Here is a 23606-nt window from a genome sequence, read left to right as displayed (position 1 = left end):
GACGTCTTACTAACGCATTAGAGTAGGAAGAAATTTTAGTATTTGATAAACGAAAGATATTTTTCAGATATCGAATAAAATAACTCTTAAATTCACAAATCTATTCCTAAATAAAAATACAATACAAGTACACATAACTAAGGCATATACATAGGTTATTCGGCGAGGCCGGCGGTGTTTTTCCACTGTGCGAGGCTCTCGGCCACCAGCTCGGCCCTCGCTTTGTAGGCCTCCTGAAGCACTGTGGGCAGGGTCTCCTTTAGTGAGCGGATGTATTCGTGCATGGCCGACAACTTCGCCTTCCAACTGGGAAATAAATTATATCTTCTAAATAAAAGTATTAGGAGGGCTAATGGGCGTCGCCAGAGGGCAGCTGCCCCTCCCCTCCGCCATCGGCCATAGCAACTTATTCCGTCGTATTTTGACGGAAACTTACGTGTCTTGCTATTTCAGTCTGTCTCGGTACAAAAAGTACTGACTTTGACTGAACTATCATAGCATGACAAATACGATCGTTTCCGAGAAAACAATTATGCACTATGGAAAACACGATGGAAAACAATTATGCACTACATCTGTAACTATGACACTTACAATTTTAAAACTGAAACGAGACATAACTGCGTGCAACTTACCCATGCACCTTCCTGAATTCCTCATATTTTTCTCTGTAGGCCTGTAATTTGACAGTGGCTTCGGCCTCGTATTGCGTCGCGGCGGCTTCTCCAGCGGCCTCGGTCATCTTTGTCTTATAATTGTACTTTATTCTATACTTACGCTTCATCCTGTTTCTTCCAGAACACCATCTCCTCATGCACCTTCCTGAACTCCTCGTCCTTTTCCTTATAGGCCTGTAGCTTAGCGGTGGCTTCGGCCTCACATTGCGCCGCGGCGGCCTCTTCAGCGGCCTCGGCGGTGGTGTCGGCCTCGCGAGCTTGTTCCGCTGCGAGGATTTTTGTTTTTAAGTCTGCTATTGCAACTCGGGCTTCTTCCTGTAAGGTTAAATATTTATGGAGTTGATGTTAATGATTTCGAATAAAGACCCTATCAAAAATATCAATTTACAATATCATAATCTGCAAATCAAACCAAATTATAATAGATTACAAGTAAATAATAAATATGTTTAAATTTAAATAACTGTATTACAAGCTAAATTTTCAATCTGCACAGAATGTTACTTCATGAAGATGCTATGAAAAATAGATTTCCATGGTAACTTAAATAGACAAAAAGTTACAACAACAACTTACAAGTTGTAGTTAATATATACTTATCACAACATTATCCAAAATCTCCTAATACAAAAACGTAATCATACTTACCGGCAATATAATAAAATGCTTGTGTAATTTTAAATGAAAAATGTTATTTTAATCAATGTCTGTCGCTCCTTTTGTGACATAATATGTAAATAAAATGTATATATTTAAGTTCTCATTTTAAGTGAATTGTACAAATTCTTATGAGAATAAAGAATCTTTAAACCGAACATTTCTGATAAATTTTACGAGAACTAGGTCAAGATATTTGGAACATTCAAATATTCACTTTTAAGAGACACTTGACTCCAAGACTTTTCCTTTGCTGGGGCCTATTGCATAATAAAATACAAGCTAATACTATTAGTGATTTTACATACAAAATAATATTAGCTTGTACTTTTATAATGCAATCCAGCCGTATTACGGTTGAAAATTGAGTCGCTTAACTTCAAACTCGGGTAAATCCATCTGTCAGATTATGCGGTTTTGGTATTCAGAAAAGACACTTCAACATACCAGTTTAGCCTGCCGTTGCATGGCGAGGTTGGAGCGAGTCCTGGCGAGCTGGGCTCGGCGTTGTGTGAGTTGGCTAGACAGCTGTTTCAGGGCTTCTAGCGCTGAACTGGCCGCTGATAAACTGGACGGATCCATCAGCTTGCTGTAAATAGAAACACCCGCTTTAAAATGCTTATCTACGACAGTTACAAACTCATCTGGAGTTTGCGCGTAGAACAAGGTTTTAAAACATAGTCACCTATATTTTATGACGATTGTTACGCGTTGTGAAGTATATACATAAATACATCATGAAACCGTCTCTTAGTAAATCCAATCATTCATTTTATTTTAAAGTATTTCCATTTTTTTACTCCTGTATTAATATTCGTTTCAATCGTCTTTCTATTTTCTAAAGTATTTTTTTTTGAAAAGGGTTCTATATCAAGATTATCAAGATCTATTTACTCACGTTCGTTTACGATCTATTTTTATTTTTTTACTCACGTTTCGTCGACGGCCATCGCGGCTACCTGCGGGAACTGCGCGCTGAGATGGATGAGCCCCTGCTTGTATTCCACACAACTGTCCAGAGTTTTCTTCTGCCACAGAGCCAGCTCCGTTTCTCTGCTATGCACCATCTGTGAACATATTAATCTTTATTTAATATGCATTGTTTTAACATGCAGCCAAACTATAATTTAAAAAAATTATCCATTACATTTTCCTAATGAGAATACGACACCAAATAAGCCCTTAACCCATTCAGGGCCAGCGACTCAGCGTATGGGTCATGCTCAAACAGTTCCGCAGGGCCAGTGACTCACATGTGAGTCCTGAATAAATTCTGATTTAAACTTAAACGAAACGTAATTTGATGTAATAACGTAAGTATCATATAAGCTAACAACCATTTCTATAAGGCATATTAGGATAAAAAATTATAAACACGTTTTTTTAAATGAAAACAGGGTCTCGAATATTCAAGTTTGATTTACTATCAGTGCAATATAGTAAATATACTGAAATTCTAGATACATAATGCGATGCAAGAAAACAGAAAGATCTATATTTATGTTTCCGTAGCAGGCTAAAATAAACTTTATTGGCTGGTTTTAAAGCTTATTTCATGTTGAAGCTGTTTGATATTGTACCATTTTACAACTGATTACTGTTTGGATGATGGTAAGCAACAATTTGTAGGAACCAAGCCGTAGTATAATAATATTTTGTTTTGTATGAGGGGTAAGGCAACGAGGATTTTCTCCCACTGTACTTTTATGTCATAATATTTGGTGATCGTTGTATTGTATCTTAGGCAATTACCTACTAACAATGATGTTAAGGTTAATTTTTTTTCGTTTCAATATAGAACAAGGCGGTTGTAACAGTCACCACTAACTAATATGTATTGTAAAATATCATCTTCTAGTAAGAAATTGCTTATATGCGGCGACTTTAATGTAAATATTATGGAAAATTCAACAATGTCTTGTAGATTATTGAATCTTTTTAAATCTTGTAATCTCAACCACATGTTTATGGAGCCCACTAGAGTGACTGCTACTAGTGCAACCTGTATAGATAATATTTTCACAGATATTTTTCCTATTGCTAAAAAAGTTATCAGCAATTTAGAATCAGACCACTTAGGTCAATTAATGGTATTTGAGGCATTAAGGAAAAATACCATGAGAAAACAAATAACTTTTGTACCAGTAACCTCGGACCGCGTGGAAAGAATGAAGCTAAGTTTAGTTCAGGCGCTACCCTTTTTGTCTTCCGATATGAGTCCTAATAGTATGTATAATTCATTCTTTCACACTTTTATGGATCATTATAATGCGATATTCACCTCAAAATCGGTCGTAGTTAGTGGTGCATCAGTTTTTAGTGAGTGGGCTACTGCGGACTTACATCAAAGAAGACGTGAACTGTATGCCTTATATGAGGAACGGCGGTTTAATCAGAGTGATGAATTTAAAGAACATGTGAAGGAGTATTCGAAGAAGTTTAAAGTAGATTGTCATATAGCTAAGCGAAATTATCTAAGTCAGAAAATAAAAAGTAGTTCCGACATTGTTAAAGCAACCTGGAAAGTTATAAATGTGGAGACTGGTCGCTCTAAACACACAATTAAAGAGCTTAAACTAAACATTGATAACAAAATTATAGATTCCAATTTAGAAGTAGCTACAGAATTTGAAAAATTTTTCACCGAGGTACCATTATCCACAACTAAGGATTTAAATTCATCACCCTCATCTGCTGTTACATTATTAAAACATAACGCTCCAGAGTGTTGTGGAGACCTTCATTTTGAACATGTTTGTACCTCAGATGTAATAAAGGCGTTTAAATCAATTAATGTCAAAAAAACTAATGACCTCTGGGGAGTCTCTGTCCATGCTGTCAAATCCTTAGTAGAAATTGTAGCGCCTGACTTGGTAGTTATATTTAACAACAGTGTTGATTGCGGCGAGTTTCCTGATCTAATGAAATATAGTAAAGTAATTCCTTTATTTAAATCTGGTAGCAGCTCTGACCCCACTAACTTTAGACCGATATCTGTGCTACCAACATTTAGCAAGATTTTTGAAAAATTAGTTCTTTCTCAATTAGTACGACATTTTAACGTTAATAATTTGATGCATAATAAGCAGTTTGGTTTTACACGGGGTCGCTCAACAACCGATGCCGGTGTTGAGCTAATTAAGCATATTTTCGATGCCTGGGAGGAGTCACGAGATGCTTTAGGTGTCTTCTGTGATTTATCTAAGGCCTTCGACTGTGTTTGTCATGAAACATTAATCAGGAAACTTCATTATTACGGAGTTAGAGGATCGGCACTGAATTTACTTAAGTCCTACTTAAATGGTAGAATACAAAGGGTCGATGTGAATGGACAGCGATCACCTGGGTCATTGGTCTCTATGGGTGTACCACAGGGGTCAATATTGGGGCCTTTCCTGTTCCTTATCTACATAAATGACTTGCCATTCCTTGTTAAGACCCACCATGATATAGTATTGTTTGCAGACGACACCTCACTTATTTTCAAAGTCAAACGACAGCAACAAGCTTACAATGATGTAAACAATGCCATTTCAAAAGTAGTAAATTGGTTCAATGTTAATAATTTATTGTTAAATGAGAAAAAGACTAAATGTATTAAGTTTGTCACTAGTAGTAACGTAAGGCATGTGCAAACAAGTGTCATTGTGAAGGATGAGGAATTGGAATTAGTTGATAGTACAGTTTTTCTTGGTATAACTTTAGATTCTAAACTCCAGTGGGGTCCCCATATTGCTACTCTTTCGAATAGACTGAGCTCTGCAGCTTTTGCAGTGAGCAAAATCCGTCAGTTAACTGACGTGAAAACAGCTCGATTAGTATATTTTAGTTACTTCCATAGCATTATGGCATATGGTATTTTACTGTGGGGCGGTGCTTCAGAGATAAATACCATTTTTGTTCTGCAGAAGAGGGCTATTCGAGCAATATACAAAATGAACCATAGAGACTCACTTAGAGATAAATTTAAGGAAATTGACATAATGACAGTGCACTGTCAATACATTTATGAGAATATTCTGTATGTACATAAAAATATTGTAAATTTTAGGAAAAATTGTGAAATTCATAATATTAATACTAGAAATAAACATAAGCTCGCAGTGCCCTTCACTCGGCTCCATAAAATTAAAAAATCATTCATGGGTAATTGTGTAAGATTTTATAATAAACTTCCAAACCATATTACTGAATTATCTATTAATAAATTTAAGAATTATGTAAAGCGTAAACTTATTTCTAAAGCTTATTATACCACACAAGACTACATGAATGATATTACAACGTGGGATTAATTGTTATTCGAAATGATTATTTATTTATTAGGCATATTTGATTAATGATGAGGAAATGGATATTCCGATGTAATACTATCTACTTCTTTTGTTACTTATGCTTTTTTTTTGACATTTAGATTTTATTCTAGAAATTCTAGACTAGTATTTTTTTATACAATCTTTTTAATGTTTGACGATCCTTTTGTGAAATTTTTAGTGTTAAATTTGATATGTATAATAATCCAATTTTATTATGGAATAATATTAACATCAATAAATTGCTCTGATAATTAGATTAAGATTAATTACGATTCATAAGAGCTTGTTGCTAGGCCTACATGAATAAAGTATATTTTGATTGATTGATTGATTGATTATTACAAATAGTTTGTGACAAATATTTACAAGTTTTTTCAAACATCGTGGTTTCTACGGCAGATTAGAAAGTAAGTACTATAATACATTTTAAGTAGTGATGTACCGACTATTGATTTGGCCGACTAGCCGACTAATCGGCGCTCGAATTGCCGATTAGTCGGCCGACTAGTCGGCTAGTCGGCCAGATCATTAGTTTCGTATAATTTCGAGTGAAAAACAATAGTTTTGCTCCTTTGGTTGCGCTATTCATTATAATTTAGCTTGGCTAAAATGTGTTATATACCGCAAGAATCCTCGTTCAATTTCTGTCTTCAGTTCTTTTATTTTTCGATCCCGAGCAGACCGTCAGTACAGCTTGTAGGAGGTATTTCCAAGGCTCTATTTCCCGTACGTAGTCTGTGGCCAGCGTCTTTACGAGCAACGTGGCCTGACTAAGTCTCTAAATTTTGCAATAACATTAATAGTTCCTCATAGCTCCACCATTAAAAAAAAACAAAAACTGAATAATAATAAAAAAATAACTATCGAACTTGGCCATGAAATTACACGAGAATCAGTTGAGATCGACCTATAGAGGAAAACACCAGCCCACCAACATACGATAACGACCAAACGGTCAATTAAGTAGAGGTATATGAACAAAAGTTTTCGTATACACCCTGAATAGGTATTTTAGTAAAATAAACATAAACATATGGTAAATATTGACTGTTGATTTCTTTTTTTTCTGTTTTTCTTTCACCAATAAAATGCCGACTAATTAGGGTTCCGTACCCAAAGGGTAAAACGGGACCCTATTACTAAGACTTCGCTGTCCGTCCGTCCGTCCGTCCGTCCGTCCGTCCGTCCGTCCGTCCGTCCGTCTGTCACCAGGCTGTATCTCACGAACCGTGATAGCTAGACAGTTGAAATTTTCACAGATGATGTATTTCTGTTGCCGCTATAACAACAAATACTAAAAACAGAATAAAATAAAGATTTAAATGGGGCTCCCATACAACAAACGTGATTTTTGACCAAAGTTAAGCAACGTCGGGAGTGGTCAGTATTTGGATGGGTGACCGTTTTTTTTTTTGCTTTTTTTTGTTTTTTTTTTTGCATTATGGTACGGAACCCTTCGTGCGCGAGTCCGACTCGCACTTGCCCGGTTTTTCGGCCATTTTTGCCGACTAGTCGCCGACTAATCGCCGACTACAAATGTGGCCGGATAGTCGGCTTTCCCGACTAGTCGGCGACTAGTCGGTACATCCCTAATTTTAAGTTGTCTATTATTACTAATATAATGGCGTTTACCAAAACAAAGATACATGACCAACCAGGTGTAAGCTTATCGGACACACTTGGACAATAAACAAGGAATGCATCCGAGCGGCGGCGGCGGTATTATCTTTCATGTGGTATTTGTCACAAGAGTTCAAGATGTGATTCATCCCATCCCCCATTAGAGATGTATTTTGGAGTAACATGGAAAATATTATTTAGTCACGATTTATTCGTTGGCGACTTCATACTCCTCCTGTGCTGTTTAGTGATTTCGTATTTTGTGACCATGGCTATGGATTACCGGAATTTGAACCCGCCTAACCTGACCGACTGTGCTATGAACTGGATCGGGATATCGGGAAACGGGTCTAATTTAACTTCCAAGATTTGCCCCAAAAAACAACAACAAAAAACACGGCAAGTTAAATAGAATCAGACCAAGCTAAGTTGGCAGCGATTTTGATAGCACAGGCTGAGTACCTAAGTGTAATTTAAATGTCAAACTTATATGAAATTATGACGTTTAACTTAACACTTGCACAGGCTGAGCTATAAAAATTGCTGCCAACTTAGCTTGGTCAGACATTAAAAGCTTGTAGAAAGTAAAAATATTCACTCCTACAAACTGCAATAATTAGTTTCTTTTTTGATAGGCACAGAAAATCGGTGGTTAGTAAAAATTTTGCATAATGCTGTCCAACTGGCCGGCTTCATAAGCGGCGATTTATTTACCGTTCGCGCCAGGCTCGAGACCCATAAGCTGAGTCATACGTTTTAGCTAAAAACGGTTTGTATGGTGGCCTGGCGTATTGTGTACGCTCGGCGGTTCGTGGCCATGAATGGGTTAAAGGGAGCCCCACTATTTTTGTTACATGTAAATATTAGCCAATAGGGGATATTACTGCAATGTTCTGACGCCAGAGTGCAGCACTACCGACTCCAGTAAATTCATAGACTAACTTTATACATACTGTGCCTTAAACTGATTTTTGACAATTTTTCACAGACAATAAAATATGACATTGATGCATCAATGCGGTTTGTTAACAAGGGCCTACCGGTAAACACGAAAATCGAAATTTAGTTATCTGCCTCTTTATCGCTCGAATATGCGAGAGTGATAGAGAGGTTAGATCTACCGCGATACAAGAATGTTTCGCGGTAGACCCCCAGATTGTGACAGACAGTGGTGGTGGCGCTACCTACGCAGAGTTTCGCGTAATATTCCCTATTAGAACGGTACCATGTCCCACACTTTTAACAGACAGTTCGTAAACCTTATTACAAAAGGCATAATGTCCACCGATTGACAGTTAAGAGTGTTGCAGTTTGTATCTTACCTTAGCAATTTGTTCGGCCAGAACTCTTTTGGACTCGTACACACGCGCCGCGTAGTCCACCTCGTCCAACAGACGGCTTCGCTCCTCCACCGACATGCTCTGCGACTCCAACTCTTTTCTCAGTTGCGCCGTTTCAGCGCTGAAAATGACACGAGTTGCCTTTAAAAAAAGTACTGTAGATCTTCGCTGGCCCAATATTACAGGGGCCGTTGGCCCAATATAACCATTTTTCCATAGAAACAATTATCGGTATTAAAAAAAAACGCAATTATGTAGTATGCCAAAAAATCACAAATAATTCGTAGTATCTATCAATAATATCCATTGCGGTTTTTGAAATAAATAGATTTTCTTTGCCTGCTCCATATATTTTTTTTGAAAAAAAAAAGACATAAGTGGACACTCTTTATGCCAAATCGTCCCAAATTCAAAAGTTACCCATAATAATGCTGGGCAAAACCTATTTCAATCAAATAATATTAAAAATAACAACTTTGGTTTCTATGTCAATGAGCGCCGAATTTCAGCCCAGTGGGTCAGCGACTTCCCTTAGACATTTTACTAAGAATTAGGCTGTTCTAAAAAATCTGAACGAATAAATTTTGAAGAAATTTTTTTTTTCTTTATTAAGGGGCTTTTTCGATTGAACGAATATCGCCTGGTTTGTTACTGCACACCGTTGTATGGGGACCTTGCACTTTGAGACTATGCGCTGAAACTTGGCACAGTTGATTGTTAGCTGGTCTTGAGCAGATACAGACCGGGAGCCGTCGAGAGCCACCTCTCATTTAGTGGGGGGGGGAGGGGGAAAGTTCGACGCTGCCGCGCTTCACTTGGAGCAACATTTCTCTAAAACTATACCTATTAGGGCATGTAATATATCATTTTCGGATAAATTAAGGATGAGGAATCTAGTTTTGGAACAAAAACAATGAACTTGCTAACAAAAAAAAAGCATAAAGTAGAAAAGACTAAAAAACGTATTTTTGATTTATTCATAATTACCAATTTTTTTTTTAAGTGTAGCAGGAATCTGAAAACAAAAATTACAGTCGTAAAGCTACACTTATTACGTTTAAGAAAATATATAGTTTAATATACAAAACTGTTGATAAATGGGAGATAAAAAATAATATTAAGCGTGGGTCAGAGTGATCTCAATACAAAATATTATGAATGTGGGAAAGTTACTTATAATTTGTTCTACAATCGTTTATTTTTCTTGTTTTTCGTAAATAACTCGTAAACGGTAGCCCACAGCAAAAAATTATCTTTTACGTAAATAATCTGTTTCAGATTTCTTATAAAATAAGTACTACTGTTTTTCGCTACCATCAATATTCAAAAAAATATTGAAGGGAGAAAATAAATACTTAGGTCCCCTTTTTTAATCATTCGTAAATAACTCGTAAACGATGGCCAATAGCAAAAAATTTTTAAGAACATGAATCATTTACATAAAATTTCCTACAAAAAAGGTCATTCAAACTTTTTCGCTAGGATCAATATTAAAGAGAGAAAATAAATTCTAAGGTCCCCTTTTTAAATATTGATCCTAGCGAAAAAGTTTGAATAACCTTTTTTGTAGGAAATTTTATGCTAATTATTCATGTGTTAAAATATTTTTTGCTATTGGCCATCCTTTACGAGTTATTTACAAATGATTAAAAAAGGGGACCTAAGTATTTATTTTCTCCCTTCAATATTTTTTTTAATATTGATGGTAGCGAAAAACAGTAGTACTTATTTTATAAGAAATCTGAAACAGATTATTTACGTACAAGATATTTTTTTGCTGTGGGCTACCGTTTACGAGCTATTTACGAAAAACTAAAAAAATAAACGATTGTAGAACAAATTATAAGTAACTTTCCCACATTAATAATATTTTGTATTGAGATCACTCTGGCCCACGCTTAATATTATTTTTTATCTCCCATGTAACAACAGTTTTGTATAATAAACTATATATTTTCATAAACGTAATAAAGTGTAGCTTTACAACTATATTTTTTGTTTTCAGATTCCTACTACACTTTAAAAAAAATTGGGAATTATGAAAAAATCCAAGATACGTTTTTTTGTCTTTTCTACTTTATGTTTTTTTTTTGTTAGAAAGTGCATTGTTTTGGTTCCAAAAAAAAATTCCTCATCCTTAATTTATCCGAAAATGATATATCACATGCCCTAATAGGTACAGTTTTAGAGAAATGTTGCTCCAAGTGAAGCGCGGCGGCGTCGAACTTCCCCCCCTCCCCTCCCACTAAATGAGACGTGGCTCTCGAGGTCTCCCGGTCTGTGTCTGCTCATGACCAGCTAAGAATCAACTGTGCCAAGTTTCAGCGCATAGTCACAAATTGCAAGGTGTCGCGCACTAACAAACTAGCTATATGTCGCCCCATAAAAACAGACATAATTAACAAAGTTAAAAGAAAGTAAACAGCCAAATCTAGTTTAAGTACATTACACATTTCTGTCCCTCAGACCGTACTTAACAACATTTAATATACCTTTTCTCAAAAATGGACGGCAAAGTCGACTTTGCCGTTTAAAAAGTAGGTCGCGAAGCGCGTAGTTTATGGTCAGTCAAAAATTAAAAAGTTAAAAACATTGCAGTCTCGATTTTGGGACTGCAATGTTGCATACAAATTCCATTATTTGTCGAGTTCCAAACTTTTTAAAAGTTAAAATGGCCATATCAAATGAAGGCACAGGCCCATTAAACAGCCAAACAGATGATTAGTACCGCGACTATTTAGCTGTCTCAAATAGGTTGGCGTATTTTCGGCAGAAAAATACACTTCTATTTTTTTATTAAAAAAATAAAAAGGCGGCATAGCTAATTTTTTCAATTGTTTCTACTTTTTTCTGTGAAAATATATACGTAAGAACGTTGCTTTTGTAAAATATTTCTATGATATTTATATTTCTTGCACCATTTTTGAGAAAAGCACTATATATGACTCGGCTGGAAGGCTACTTGCTGGCTTCGGATTCAATTAAACGGACTCCCAAGGTCGTCCGTTTAAAACGAATCCTCAGCCTGCAAGTAGCTACTTCCGAGCCTCGACAATAATGTACTATTTCTCAAAAATGGACGGCAAAGTCGACTTTGCTGTTTAAAAAATAGGTCGCGCAGCGCGTAGTTGATGGTCAGTCAAAAATTAAAAAGTTAAAAACATTGCAGTCTCGATTTTGGGACTGCAATGTTGCATACAAATTCCATTATTTGTCGAGTTCCAAACTTTTTAAAAGTTGAAATGGCCATATCAAATGAAGGCACAGGCCCATTAAACAGCCAAACAGATGATTAGTACCGCGACTATTTAGCTGTCTCAAATAGGTTGACGTATTTTCGGCAGAAAAATACACTTCTATTTTTTTATTAAAAAAATAAAAAGGCGGCAAAGCTAATTTTTTCAATTGTTTCTACTTTTTTCTGTGAAAATATATACGTAAGAACGTTGCTTTTGTAAAATATTTCTATGATATTTATATTTCTTGCACCATTTTTGAGAAAAGCACTATATATGACTCGGCTGGAAGGCTACTTGCTGGCTTCGGATTCAATTAAACGGACTCCCAAGGTCGTCCGTTTAAAACGAATCCTCGACAATAATGTACTATTTCAACTACATCAGACATGGAGTTCGAAAGGTAGGTATTACATAGCCCAATGGAACTGTCATTGTCATGAAATAGCTGTCTTCAGTCGCTCATTTCGGACACACTTCATTAAAAAGACAATTCATGATTTTAACATGGAAAAAGTGTTTTTGCTTACGTAGCACGAGCAATTTCGACGTCCACAGCCTTAATCTCATTGGCCTTGTCCCTGGCCTCAGCTCGGGCCGCTTCCAGCATAGCTCGGCCGTTCTGTATGTTCATGCGCGCGCCGCGCAGCGCCGCCGCCCGCGCGTCGCGGCGCGCCGCGCGGCTGGCCTCGCTGGCGCGGGCGCACGCTGACGACTCCATCTCTTCGGATAGGGCTTGCTCTTGTTCTGTTCAATAAAATAGCACATTACTGCAGAGGCCGTGAAGTAAGGGATTGCAGGACGAGATTGCGGTAGACGGCCGAGTCGTTCCCTGTTCCGGCCAAGGCTTGTATAGTGTTTTTCTCAAACATTGTAAGAAAATATTATAATTAAAATAAATACTAAGTAATCATTTAATCAAGTAATAATAATACTTTAAACTAGTGGAATCATATAGGTAAACTAACCAAAGTATACAGCTAAGATACGCGACCAGCCGCAATACCTTCATACTGGCACGCGTCCCGGCCGCCGCGCCCGGCGCATTGGTCAACGACACCTTCTCGTAACTCATGAGGCCCTGGTACTTGCTCCGCGCTAAATTCAATTTTTAAACAGTTTTTTTCTCGATTTTAGCCACCGTAACCTATGGAGACTAACAAGTAACGCTAAGCGGTTTTTTAGTCTATGGATGTTCCTATATTATGGGTGTCACATGCGCGTTTCTGACTTATGAAGCAATTGTGCCTACAATACAACCTAAAATAAAAATGTTTTTTTTTTGTCGCAACAGAGAGAGTGGTCGTTGGCTGTATGTAATATTTCCTTCGTCAGTCTAATCTTAGTGAGCAAATTTAAAAAGTTAGAGCAGCGGACAATACGTACGTTTCATACTAACTCCCTACATTACTTCTTGGCCGAGGCCATAAATGAGCAACTTCGTGTCTTCATTTCGTGACATTAACGCATACATTTTGGAGTATGTTTGAGAAATAGTAGATTGTACAACAAGGGCATAAAGTGAACTATTTTTACCCGAGGCAATTTTTTGGTCTGAGCGAAGCGAAGACCAAAATAGTAGACGAGGGTAAAAATGGACATTTATGCCCTTGTTGTACACTCTGCTTTTCACTTCGATTGCGAGGAAAATATACAAAATATCAAATATTTTAAGGTTATTTTAACGTATTTTCTCAAAAATGGACGGCAAAGTCGACTTTGCCGTTTAAAAAATAGGTTGCGAAGCGCGTAGTTTATGGTCAGTCAAAAATTAAAAAGTTAAAAACATTGCAGTCTCGATTTTGGGACTGCAATGTTGCATACAAATTCCATTATTTGTCGAGTTCCAAACTTTTTAAAAGTTGAAATGGCCATATCAAATGAAGGCACAGGCCCATTAAACAGCCAAACAGATGATTAGTACCGCGACTATTTAGCTGTCAATACAAATACAAATACAAATATCTTTATTTCGCTTTAAAATGTGGTACAAAAAGATGTTATAAAAGTATATCGTGGTCACACACATTCCACCAAAAGCTGGCATGCAAAACTATTCTAGAAAATACCTAAATATAAAAAGAAGCATGCAACGGTACGTACTTAGAGTACTTAAATCTAACAATCTAGTGCACTTATATCTAGCGTATTATTAAAATGTCAAAATTACAATTAAATTACTAATGTCATAACTACAATACAGATTCAATAACTAATTTCTTATATCATAAAATGTCAAGTTTGATGTCTAAAGTAATCAAAATATTCTTCAACAGAGTAAAAACATTCTTGAATGAGCCAGTTCTTAAGTTTACGATTAAATAAACTGATAGGCAAATCTTTAATGTCATCATGTAGGCAATTTAATATGTCAATGGACTTACAGTATGCGTTATTGCTGTACAATTGTGTCTTACGGCCAGGACCAGCCAGACGATTTGGGTACCTTGTAGGAAAGTTGCATATATCTTTGAAAGTTTTGAAGAGTTCTGGGTGGGCCTTAACGAATAAACAAACTTCATAGATATAGATACATGGCACAGTCAATAAATTCAGGTCTATAAATAGCGGCCTACAAGATGTTAAGACGTCTACGTCACAGATCGCCCTGATGCACTGTTTTTGTGCTAAAAGTGCGCGTCTTGCATGGGTTGAATTTCCCCAGAGGAGAACGCCGTATCTGAGGAGTGAGCAAACATAGCCGTGATAGGCCTGTATTGCGGTCTGCTTGGTGCTAATTTTAGCCAATTTCCAAAGCGCATAAGCAAACGTGTTAATTTTACTGCACAATTTATTAATATGCTCACCCCAAGAACATCTGTCATCTAAACAAATGCCTAAAAACATTGTCTGACTTGATTCCGTTATTACCTGATCTGCGAAAGTTACAGTCAGTTGTTGCTTTTTGCCATTTCTATTTATAAACTGGACAAATGTGGTTTTTGATATATTTACTTGAAGATTGTTCCTATGCAACCAGTTTATTACATCAGCGATTGTTTTGTTTATGTCACTATTATACGTTTTGTCATCACTACATGGTATGACGACCGATAGGTCATACGCGAAGAGTATACAGTCAAAATTTATCGCATTCGGTAGGTCGTTAATGTACAGTAAAAAAAGCAGAGGACCCAGGATACTCCCCTGCGGTACGCCGACCTTGTTCACTCTCGTGTCTCAAATAGGTTGGCGTATTTTCGGCAGAAAAATACACTTCTATTTTTATTAAAAAAATAAAAAGGCGTCAAAGCTAATTTTTTCAATTGTTTCTACTTTTTTCTGTGAAAATATATACGTAAGAAAGTTGCTTTTGTAAAATATTTCTATGATATTTATATTTCTTGCACCATTTTTGAGAAAAGCACTATATATGACTCGGCTGGAAGGCTACTTGCTGGCTTCGGATTCAATTAAACGGACTCCCAAGGTCGTCCGTTTAAAACGAATCCTCAGCCTGCAAGTAGCTACTTCCGAGCCTCGACAATAATGTACTATTTCTCAAAAATGGACGGCAAAGTCGACGTTGCCGTATAAAAATTTGGTCGCGAAGTGCGAAGTTTATGGTCAGTCAAAAATTAAAAAGTTAAAAACATTGCAGTCTCGATTTTGGGACTGCAATGTTGCATACAAATTCCATTATTTGTCGAGTTCCAAACTTTTTAAAAGTTTAAATGGCCATAACAAATGAAGGCACAGGCCCATTAAACAGCCAAACAGATGATTAGTAATAATTATTATAATGTTGGTATCGCGACTATTTAGCTGCCTCAAATAGCTTGGCGTATTTTCGGCAGAAAAATACACTTCTATTTTAAAATATAAAAAATAAAAAGGCAGCAAAGCAAACGTTTTCAATTGTTTCTACTTTTTTCTGTGAAAATATATATGTAAAAACGTTGCTTCTGTAAAATATTCCTATTATATTTATATTTGTTGCACCATTTTTGAGAAAAGCACTATATATGACTCGGCTGGAAGGCTACTTGCTGGCTTCGGATTCAATTAAATGGACTCCCAAGGTCGTCCGTTTAAAACGAATCCTCAGCCTGCAAGTAGCTACTTCCGAGCCTCGACAATAATGTACTATTTCTCAAAAATGTACGGCAAAGTCGACTTTGCCGTTTAAAAAATAGGTCGCGAAGCGCGTAGTTTATGGTCAGTCAAAAATTAAAAAGTTAAAAACATTGCAGTCTCGATTTTGGGACTGCAATGTTGCATACAAATTCCATTATTTGTCGAGTTCCAAACTTTTTAAAAGTTGAAATGGTCATATCAAATGAAGGCACAGGCCCATTAAACATCCAAACAGATGATTAGTACCGCGACTATTTAGCTGTCTCAAATAGGTTGACGTATTTTCGGCAGAAAAATACACTTCTTTTTTTTTTTATTTAAAAAAATAAAAAGGCGGCAAAGCTAATTTTTTCAATTGTTTCTACTTTTTTCTGTGAAAATATATACGTAAGAACGTTGCTTTTGTAAAATATTTCTATGATATTTATATTTCTTGCACCATTTTTGAGAAAAGCACTATATATGACTCGGCTGGAAGGCTACTTGCTGGCTTCGGATTCAATTAAACGGACTCCCAAGGTCGTCCGTTTAAAACGAATCCTCAGCCTGCAAGTAGCTACTTCCGAGCCTCGACAATAATGTACTATTATTCAAGACTAAAGAAAATTGTTCTTAGGCCGGTCGGAGGCGCGGGGCGCGCCGATCGGGAGAGCGCCGGTCGGGGGCGCGCCGGCAGGGCTGGCAGTTTGTATGGCAGAATTTGGACTTTATTGCTAAGTCAATAAGGGTCGTAATAGATGATTTTACTTTATGCTCTAGAGCATAAAATGCGATTTTATGTCGTCTACGCACGACATAAAGGTGCACTTTTTGAGCATGAGAAGTGAAAATTAATATTTAAGACTGATGTTAATGGTGAAACAAACTATTGACCAATCCCAATTAACTTAATATACTCAAAAACTAGTGTAATCCTTGACCTAGATTTTATTTACATATACAAATTTATATCCTATGCATATAGGCGAGTGAGGCGAGTGGTGCATCGCGGGGCGGAGGGGTCGCGGTTGCTGTGCGCTCAGAGTACCAGCCACTGCGCCGCGACTGGCCTGTTCCATCGCTCGCCCATTGTGAATGTTTATGGGTTTCACTTCCCATTGCACGTAATAAACACGACATGACATCTTCGTTCCCTTATCATAATGAAAAACAATCTTATCTTAACATAGCCTGTATTTATATTCCTAATGGACCCAATTACCGAGATGCACTGACCACATTCGTTGACCTTGCTAGTCAAATAATTGTCGATCGGCCGGATGACCTGTTTTTAATTTCTGGTGATTTCAATATACCTGAGGCGAACTGGGCTATGAATTCAACATCTGGGATGGATCTGACGGTGTGTTGTGGTTTTGGTACTCAATTAATATATGAATTTTTATCATATACGGGAACTAAACAGTATAACTCCGTAACTAATATCAATGGCCGAATATTAGATTTAATTTTTTCTAACACTGACTGCCGCTTATCAGCTTGCGATTCACCACTCACGCCGGAAGATGCACACCACAGAGCTATTTGTTTAGACTTAAAATTTAATACTTCATCTCACTTAAAGCCGGCGCCTCACTTCGTTTATAACTTTCATGCTGGTAATTTTGAAATAATTAATGCTGAACTTTCGGTTATTAATTGGTTTAATTTCTTTAAAAACATGAATATAGATGACTGTCTAACTAAATTTAATAACTTGATTAAAACTTTAATTTCCAAGTATATTCCACAACGAATTGTTCGTCAGCCTACTTGTTCCGCCCCTGTTTGGCATAGCTCACCCCTACGTAAGATATTAAGAGAAAAACGAAAATATCATAAACGTTGGAAATTATACGGCAACCCCTTAGACTATCAGACTTTTAGTACTCTGCGCAAACGAGCCAACAAATTAGAGCTGGAATGTTATAATAATTATATATCTTATTCAGAAAGTAAAATCAAAAGTCATCCTAATTTTTTCTGGTCTTACGTAAAGTCTATATTCTCTAAAAATAAACCACCTCAATCAATGCACTATAAAGGCATAACTAGTTCTGACGGCGAACAGATATGTAATTTTTTCAATTGTCATTTTCAATCAGTTTTTGAAAAACCTATTAATCTAGACCTGGGTGACATAATAAATAGTCCAGCGCCTGATTCTATTATCGATCTAGGTACCATAGAGATAAATTACAACACAGTTTTACAATATTTAAAAACAGTTAATGTCCATAAAGGTGCTGGACCCGATGGCATTCATCCGCTTCTAATCAAATCTTGCAGTTCTACCCTTGCAACTCCTATCACCTTACTATATACTAAGTCAATTAAAGACGGCGTTGTGCCCAAAACTTGGAAACAAGCATGGGTCACTCCTATTCCCATTTCTAAATTATGTATTCTTGGTAAGTTACTTGAAAAAATTGTTACTGACCAATTATTTAATGTTGTACGTCGCCATATAGTTCCAAATCAGCATGGTTTTTATAAGGGTAGATCTGTTGACAGTAATTTACTAACCTTTACTGATGAAATTTATAGTGCAATGGATGATGGTTATAGTGTGGACGCTATTTATACTGATTTTTCCAAGGCATTCGACAAAATTTGTCACTATACGCTATTGTCTAAGCTTTGGAGGCTTGGTATACATGGCGACCTCTTTCGCTGGATCAAATCCTACGTTGAAAACAGGAGTCAGGCGGTTGTCTTGTTGGGCTATCAATCTCAATGGATGTCTGTCAGTTCTGGAGTGCCTCAGGGCTCTCACTTAGGTCGTTTGCTTTTTACTCTTTATGTGAATGACATGACTAATCACATCCAGAACTCTAAAGTATTACTTTACGCAGATGACACAAAGATTTTTAGGATAGTTAAAAATATTAGCGATTGCGAAAAATTGCAAGATGATTTAAACAACTTAGTTAGCTACTGTGAAATAAATAACCTGTTTCTTAACTTAGATAAATGCAATGTCATCACTTTCTCAAAAAAGAAAAATGTAATTAATTATTCCTACACTCTATCCGGTAAAACCTTAAACAGAGTAACCGAAATCAGAGATCTCGGTGTGATTATGGATAGCAAACTCACTTTTATCCCACACATTGACAAAATGCTAGCAAAATCATACAAACAGTTAGGATTCATTATGCGTGTTGGCAAACCATTTAAAAGCCGCCTAACATATAAAATTCTTTACAATAGTTTTGTTCGAAGTCACCTTGAATTTTGTAGCTCAGTATGGAAACCTTTTTACAAAGTACACATTGACAGAATTGAGCGACTCCAGAAAAGATTTATTAAATCACTGGCCTTCAGGACTGGACTAACCTATACCGCTGACTATACTGATACTTGTAAACGTCTAAATATACAAACTCTTAGTGACCGTCGTGATGCTAATGATTCCGTTTTGCTCTTCAAAATTTTCCGTTCACAATTAGATGCCCCTATTCTTTTACATAAAATCTGTTTTAGAGTTCCGCGAAGACGAGAGCGCCGTTGTCGTAAAAGAAACTTATTTTCTATACCATTCTGCAGGACTGGCTACGGTAGAAACGTATTCATTAAACGCGCATGTAAACTATTTAATGAAAACCTTAAACTTAATGATGTAGACTTCTTTCACTGTACACTAACACAACTTAAGAATGCATTTAAATATTGAATTTAACTAAATTTATAACTTGCTTAACGCACTTAAAATGTATTTTTGACAAAGTATCAAATCATAGATTTACAAATTTCTAGTATATAGTAATTGCAATAATACAAATTAAGTCTTTCTCTTATATAGTTAATAGCCACGGACCTATTTATATGTTTTTCTGTTATGAAACTATAGGTCTATTCTTATTGTCTTTAAAATATGTTCATAATCCATGTATGACTGTTTGTTTCTGAATAAATAATAAAAAAAAAAAAAAAAAAAATATAAGTATGTATATCTTCGCCTATAGCACCCATAGTACAAGCTTTGCTTAGTTTGGGGCTAGGTTAATCTGTGTAAGATGTCCCCTAATATTTATTTATTTAGATTAGGAGAGGAGGTTGTGAGATTAGGGTTGCAAATAGAAAAAAAAACCAAATGTTTTTTTTTCAAATTTATGAAAAAAAACCTGGCACCATGGTTTTTTTTCTAAATTAGGTTTTTTTTCAGATAAACAAAAATATGCCACAATAACGGTCTTTCGTGATTTATTTATATAAGAAACTTAAAACTAAGTAATTTTTGGGGAATCCCTGAATTCCCCCCATATAACCATTCCAGTCGCAGAATCACAAAGTGGTAACTAAATGTCAGATGTGTCGTAACAGAGTCCACACAATGTGTCTAGAATTGTTTCGAAACAAAGTGTCTACACTTTTCCGTAACAAGGTGTCGACACATTTGTGTGCACTTTGCGTGCGGTTTGCGACTAAATCTGACAGCAAATTTGTGACAGCAAATGTCAATATAAAATACCTCTTGAAAACCAAGGTTTGTCAAACTACTATTAGTGTCTCGTGTGCTCGTAATTCTAGTAAGTCATCATGGGCAATGCAAATGATAATAATCGACCGAAACCATATAAACACCCAACACCCGTCAACCTTTTACAGAAAAGTTTTTAAAGAAATTCAATAAGCTACTTAGGTCAGGCAACGAATGCTCCAAAAGTTGTAGAGGGAAATGCTCGGAACACAATTTTTGACTCCGTAACTCGGTTTGACAAGTTAGGAGGTGAACATATCAAAAGTCCCCGGCCGTAGCCCTTGAGCGGGGGGGGAGAGAGGGGGCTTTGAAGGTCCCATTTTCCCGTTTTTCGATTATATCTCGGAAACTATGCATCTCAGCGACATGGCCACTTATACAAAATGAAAGTTAATTTAATTTGTTACAAGTTTATTCAGTAAAGTTTTTCGATATGTTGAATAGTTTTTGAGATATCCGCTCTTGAAAGTTTATTTAGGGCTCTCAATTTTATCTTGATATATCTATATCAGTGAAGGTGCTAGGCCGTGTTTGGTATCGTTTTCGTATAAATCTGGGGTGCTGAATCCATTTAAGATATCACATTGACACCATTCCACAAAATAAAAATAAATCTTTTTAGGGTTCCGTTCCTCAAAAGGAAAAAACGGAACCCTTATAGGATCACTCGTGCGTCTGTATGTATGTCCGTCTGAATACACAAAATAGTTCTTTACCTATAGATGACAGGAAAACCTATTAGAAATGTGCAGTCAAGCGCGAGTCGGACTTAATGTACGGAACCCTTAATACGCGAGTCCGACTCGCACTTGGCCGGTTTTTTTGAAACTCTTCTTGACGCTTAACCGCTGAACCGATTTATATGAAATTTGGGATGGTCTACATCTTTGATTTAGTTAAAAATGATGAAAAAACATGACTTCAAACCTAAACTTAAACAGTATTAACTTCAAGAAGTCAATTCTGAATTCCCCCCTACACCTCATTTCACACCTTTAAAGTATGATTTTTGAGATAACTTATTATATCCTGTCTCGGGACTCAAAATATATGTGTACCAAATTTAAATTAAAACTGTTCAGCAGTTTAAGCGTAAAGAGGAGTTTAAAAGAAAGTATTTTAATAAGTTTATATGTTTTTACTTCGGAATGGTGTCAATGTGATACCTTAACTAAATTTGGTACTGCGAATTTATACGAAAACGATACCAAACATGGCCTCGTAGCTTTACTGTTGTAGAAGTCAAAATAAAATTGAGAGCCCTAAATTCTTATTACTTGGCCAAACTTGTGTAGTAGGAAAAGGTAAAATAAAAGTCTTCGGCAGGAATATAAGACACAAATATATTTTTTTTTTGCGTTACTATTTCATTCATCAAATATAAACATACCTTGATTATACTATTCTAGTGAGATCCTCATAGATAAACAAAAACATTTACTTAAAAAATTACAAGGTCGAAATGTCACGGAACTTGTGAGAGTAATATGTGAAAAATAAAAACTTTTATGACAAAAAAAATCTGGACACAATTTAAGAATCACCCAATTGCGTCGAGGAATCATCTGTATTTTTGCTTGTTTCATTACCTCCTCGCTTCTTTTTTGTCCTTTGTATTCTGTAGCAATTTGTTAGATCTGAAAATAAAGATAACTTGCGTCGTCACGGATGTCGATTTATAGGTTTTAGGGAGTGCAGAATTCGAAAACGATGATCATTTTATAATCCAAGATGGCGGCTACGTATTTTGTCATAAAAGTGGAATCCAAAATAGTCATCATTTTCGAAATCTGCGCCCCCTAAAACCTATAAAACGATATCCATGACGACTTTTATGACATAGTGCATTGCCGCCATTTTGAAATTGAAAATGTTATCATTTTCGACATCTGCGCCCCCTAAAACCTATAAAACGACATCCATGACGACTTTTATGACATAGTGCATGGCCGCCATCTTGGAATCCAAATTGGTCATCATTTTCGAAATCTGCGCCCCCTAAAACCTATAAAACGACACCCATGACGACTTTTATGACATAGTGCATGGCCGCCATTTTGGAATCCAAAATGGTTATCATTTTCTAAATCTGCGCCCCCCAAAACCTATAAAACGACACCCATGACGACTTTTATGACATAGTGCATGGCCGCCATTTTGAATTTCAAAATGGTCATCATTTTCTAAATCGGGGCCCTCTAAAACCTATAAAACGACATCCATGACGACTTTTATGACATAGTGCATGGCCGCCATCTTGGAATCCAAAATGGTCATCATTTTCGAAATCTGCGCCCCCTAAAACCTATAAAACGACACCCATGACGACTTTTATGGCATAGTGCATGGCCGCCATTTTGGATTCCAAAATGGTCATCATTTTCAAAATTGGGGCCCCCTAAAACGTATAAAACGACACCCATGACGACTTTTATGACACAGTGCATGGCCGCCATTTCGGATTCCAAAATGGTCATTATTTTCGAAATCGGCACTCCCTAAAACCTATATATCGACACCCATCTCGACTTTTATGACAAAGTGTTTTGCTACCATCTGCATGCAAGACATTTCTATTATTTTTACGTACAAAAATGGCCCCCTGTCAACTTTCAATCGAGATTTAATCGATAATTTATTCGATTAATATTCAGATTAATTCAATTTCAATCTATGTTAGGTCGACTAAACTAATCGCGATTAAAATTTGAGAATTAACTTTTTTTATTCCATTAATTAGTCGAATAAACAGTTAATCGATTAATGCCCATCTCTGACCACGGCATTTTTACACTTTGAGAATATCTGAAAACAAATCAACACAAGGAGCCATTTTGCAAATCCAGTAACATACCAGTAACTTTGTTATTACTTTTGACAGCGCGTGTCATGTGTCAACACAGAGTCGACACAAAGTCGAAACATTGCAACTACTTTGTGACTGCAATATTTCTCAGCCTTAAACCATATTTATACATCATAATTAACAAGTTTCGTAGTATGTAAAGCGTTATTTCTGTTATTTAAGTATAGTATACGCATCGAAGTACTAAAAATGCTTCAAATAATATAGTTATGAACACAGGCACTGAGAAGTAAACAATTTCATTTCCGGCTAAACTAAAACAATGTGGTGGCGCGTTGATTATATTACACTTAGTTTATCAAATCACTCGAGCAGTTTAATTCCCCATAATAATTTAAGTCCTATTGTAATATAA

General features: G+C 36.3%; 1 protein-coding gene across 1 annotated transcript in view; it reads right to left on the bottom strand.

Moving 5' to 3' along the window:
• Nucleotides 1–134: 134 nt before the first annotated feature.
• The window catches only part of LOC134789436 (uncharacterized), a 30455-nt gene continuing 6983 nt past the window's right edge, over nucleotides 135–23606 (bottom strand). The window contains exons 9-14 of the mRNA XM_063760032.1: nucleotides 12377–12593; nucleotides 8593–8731; nucleotides 2268–2401; nucleotides 1782–1923; nucleotides 778–992; nucleotides 135–306 (exon numbers count right to left, since the gene is read on the bottom strand). Coding sequence (XP_063616102.1) covers nucleotides 156–306; nucleotides 778–992; nucleotides 1782–1923; nucleotides 2268–2401; nucleotides 8593–8731; nucleotides 12377–12593 — 998 coding nt within the window. The 3' untranslated portion in view covers nucleotides 135–155. The remainder of the gene's footprint in view (nucleotides 307–777; nucleotides 993–1781; nucleotides 1924–2267; nucleotides 2402–8592; nucleotides 8732–12376; nucleotides 12594–23606) is intronic.

Source organism: Cydia splendana, chromosome 1 (genome assembly GCF_910591565.1).
Source record: "Cydia splendana chromosome 1, ilCydSple1.2, whole genome shotgun sequence".
Classification (NCBI taxonomy): Eukaryota; Metazoa; Arthropoda; class Insecta; order Lepidoptera; family Tortricidae; genus Cydia; species Cydia splendana.
Note: the sequence above shows the minus strand (reverse complement) of the source record. Positions and strands in the feature narration are given on the sequence as shown.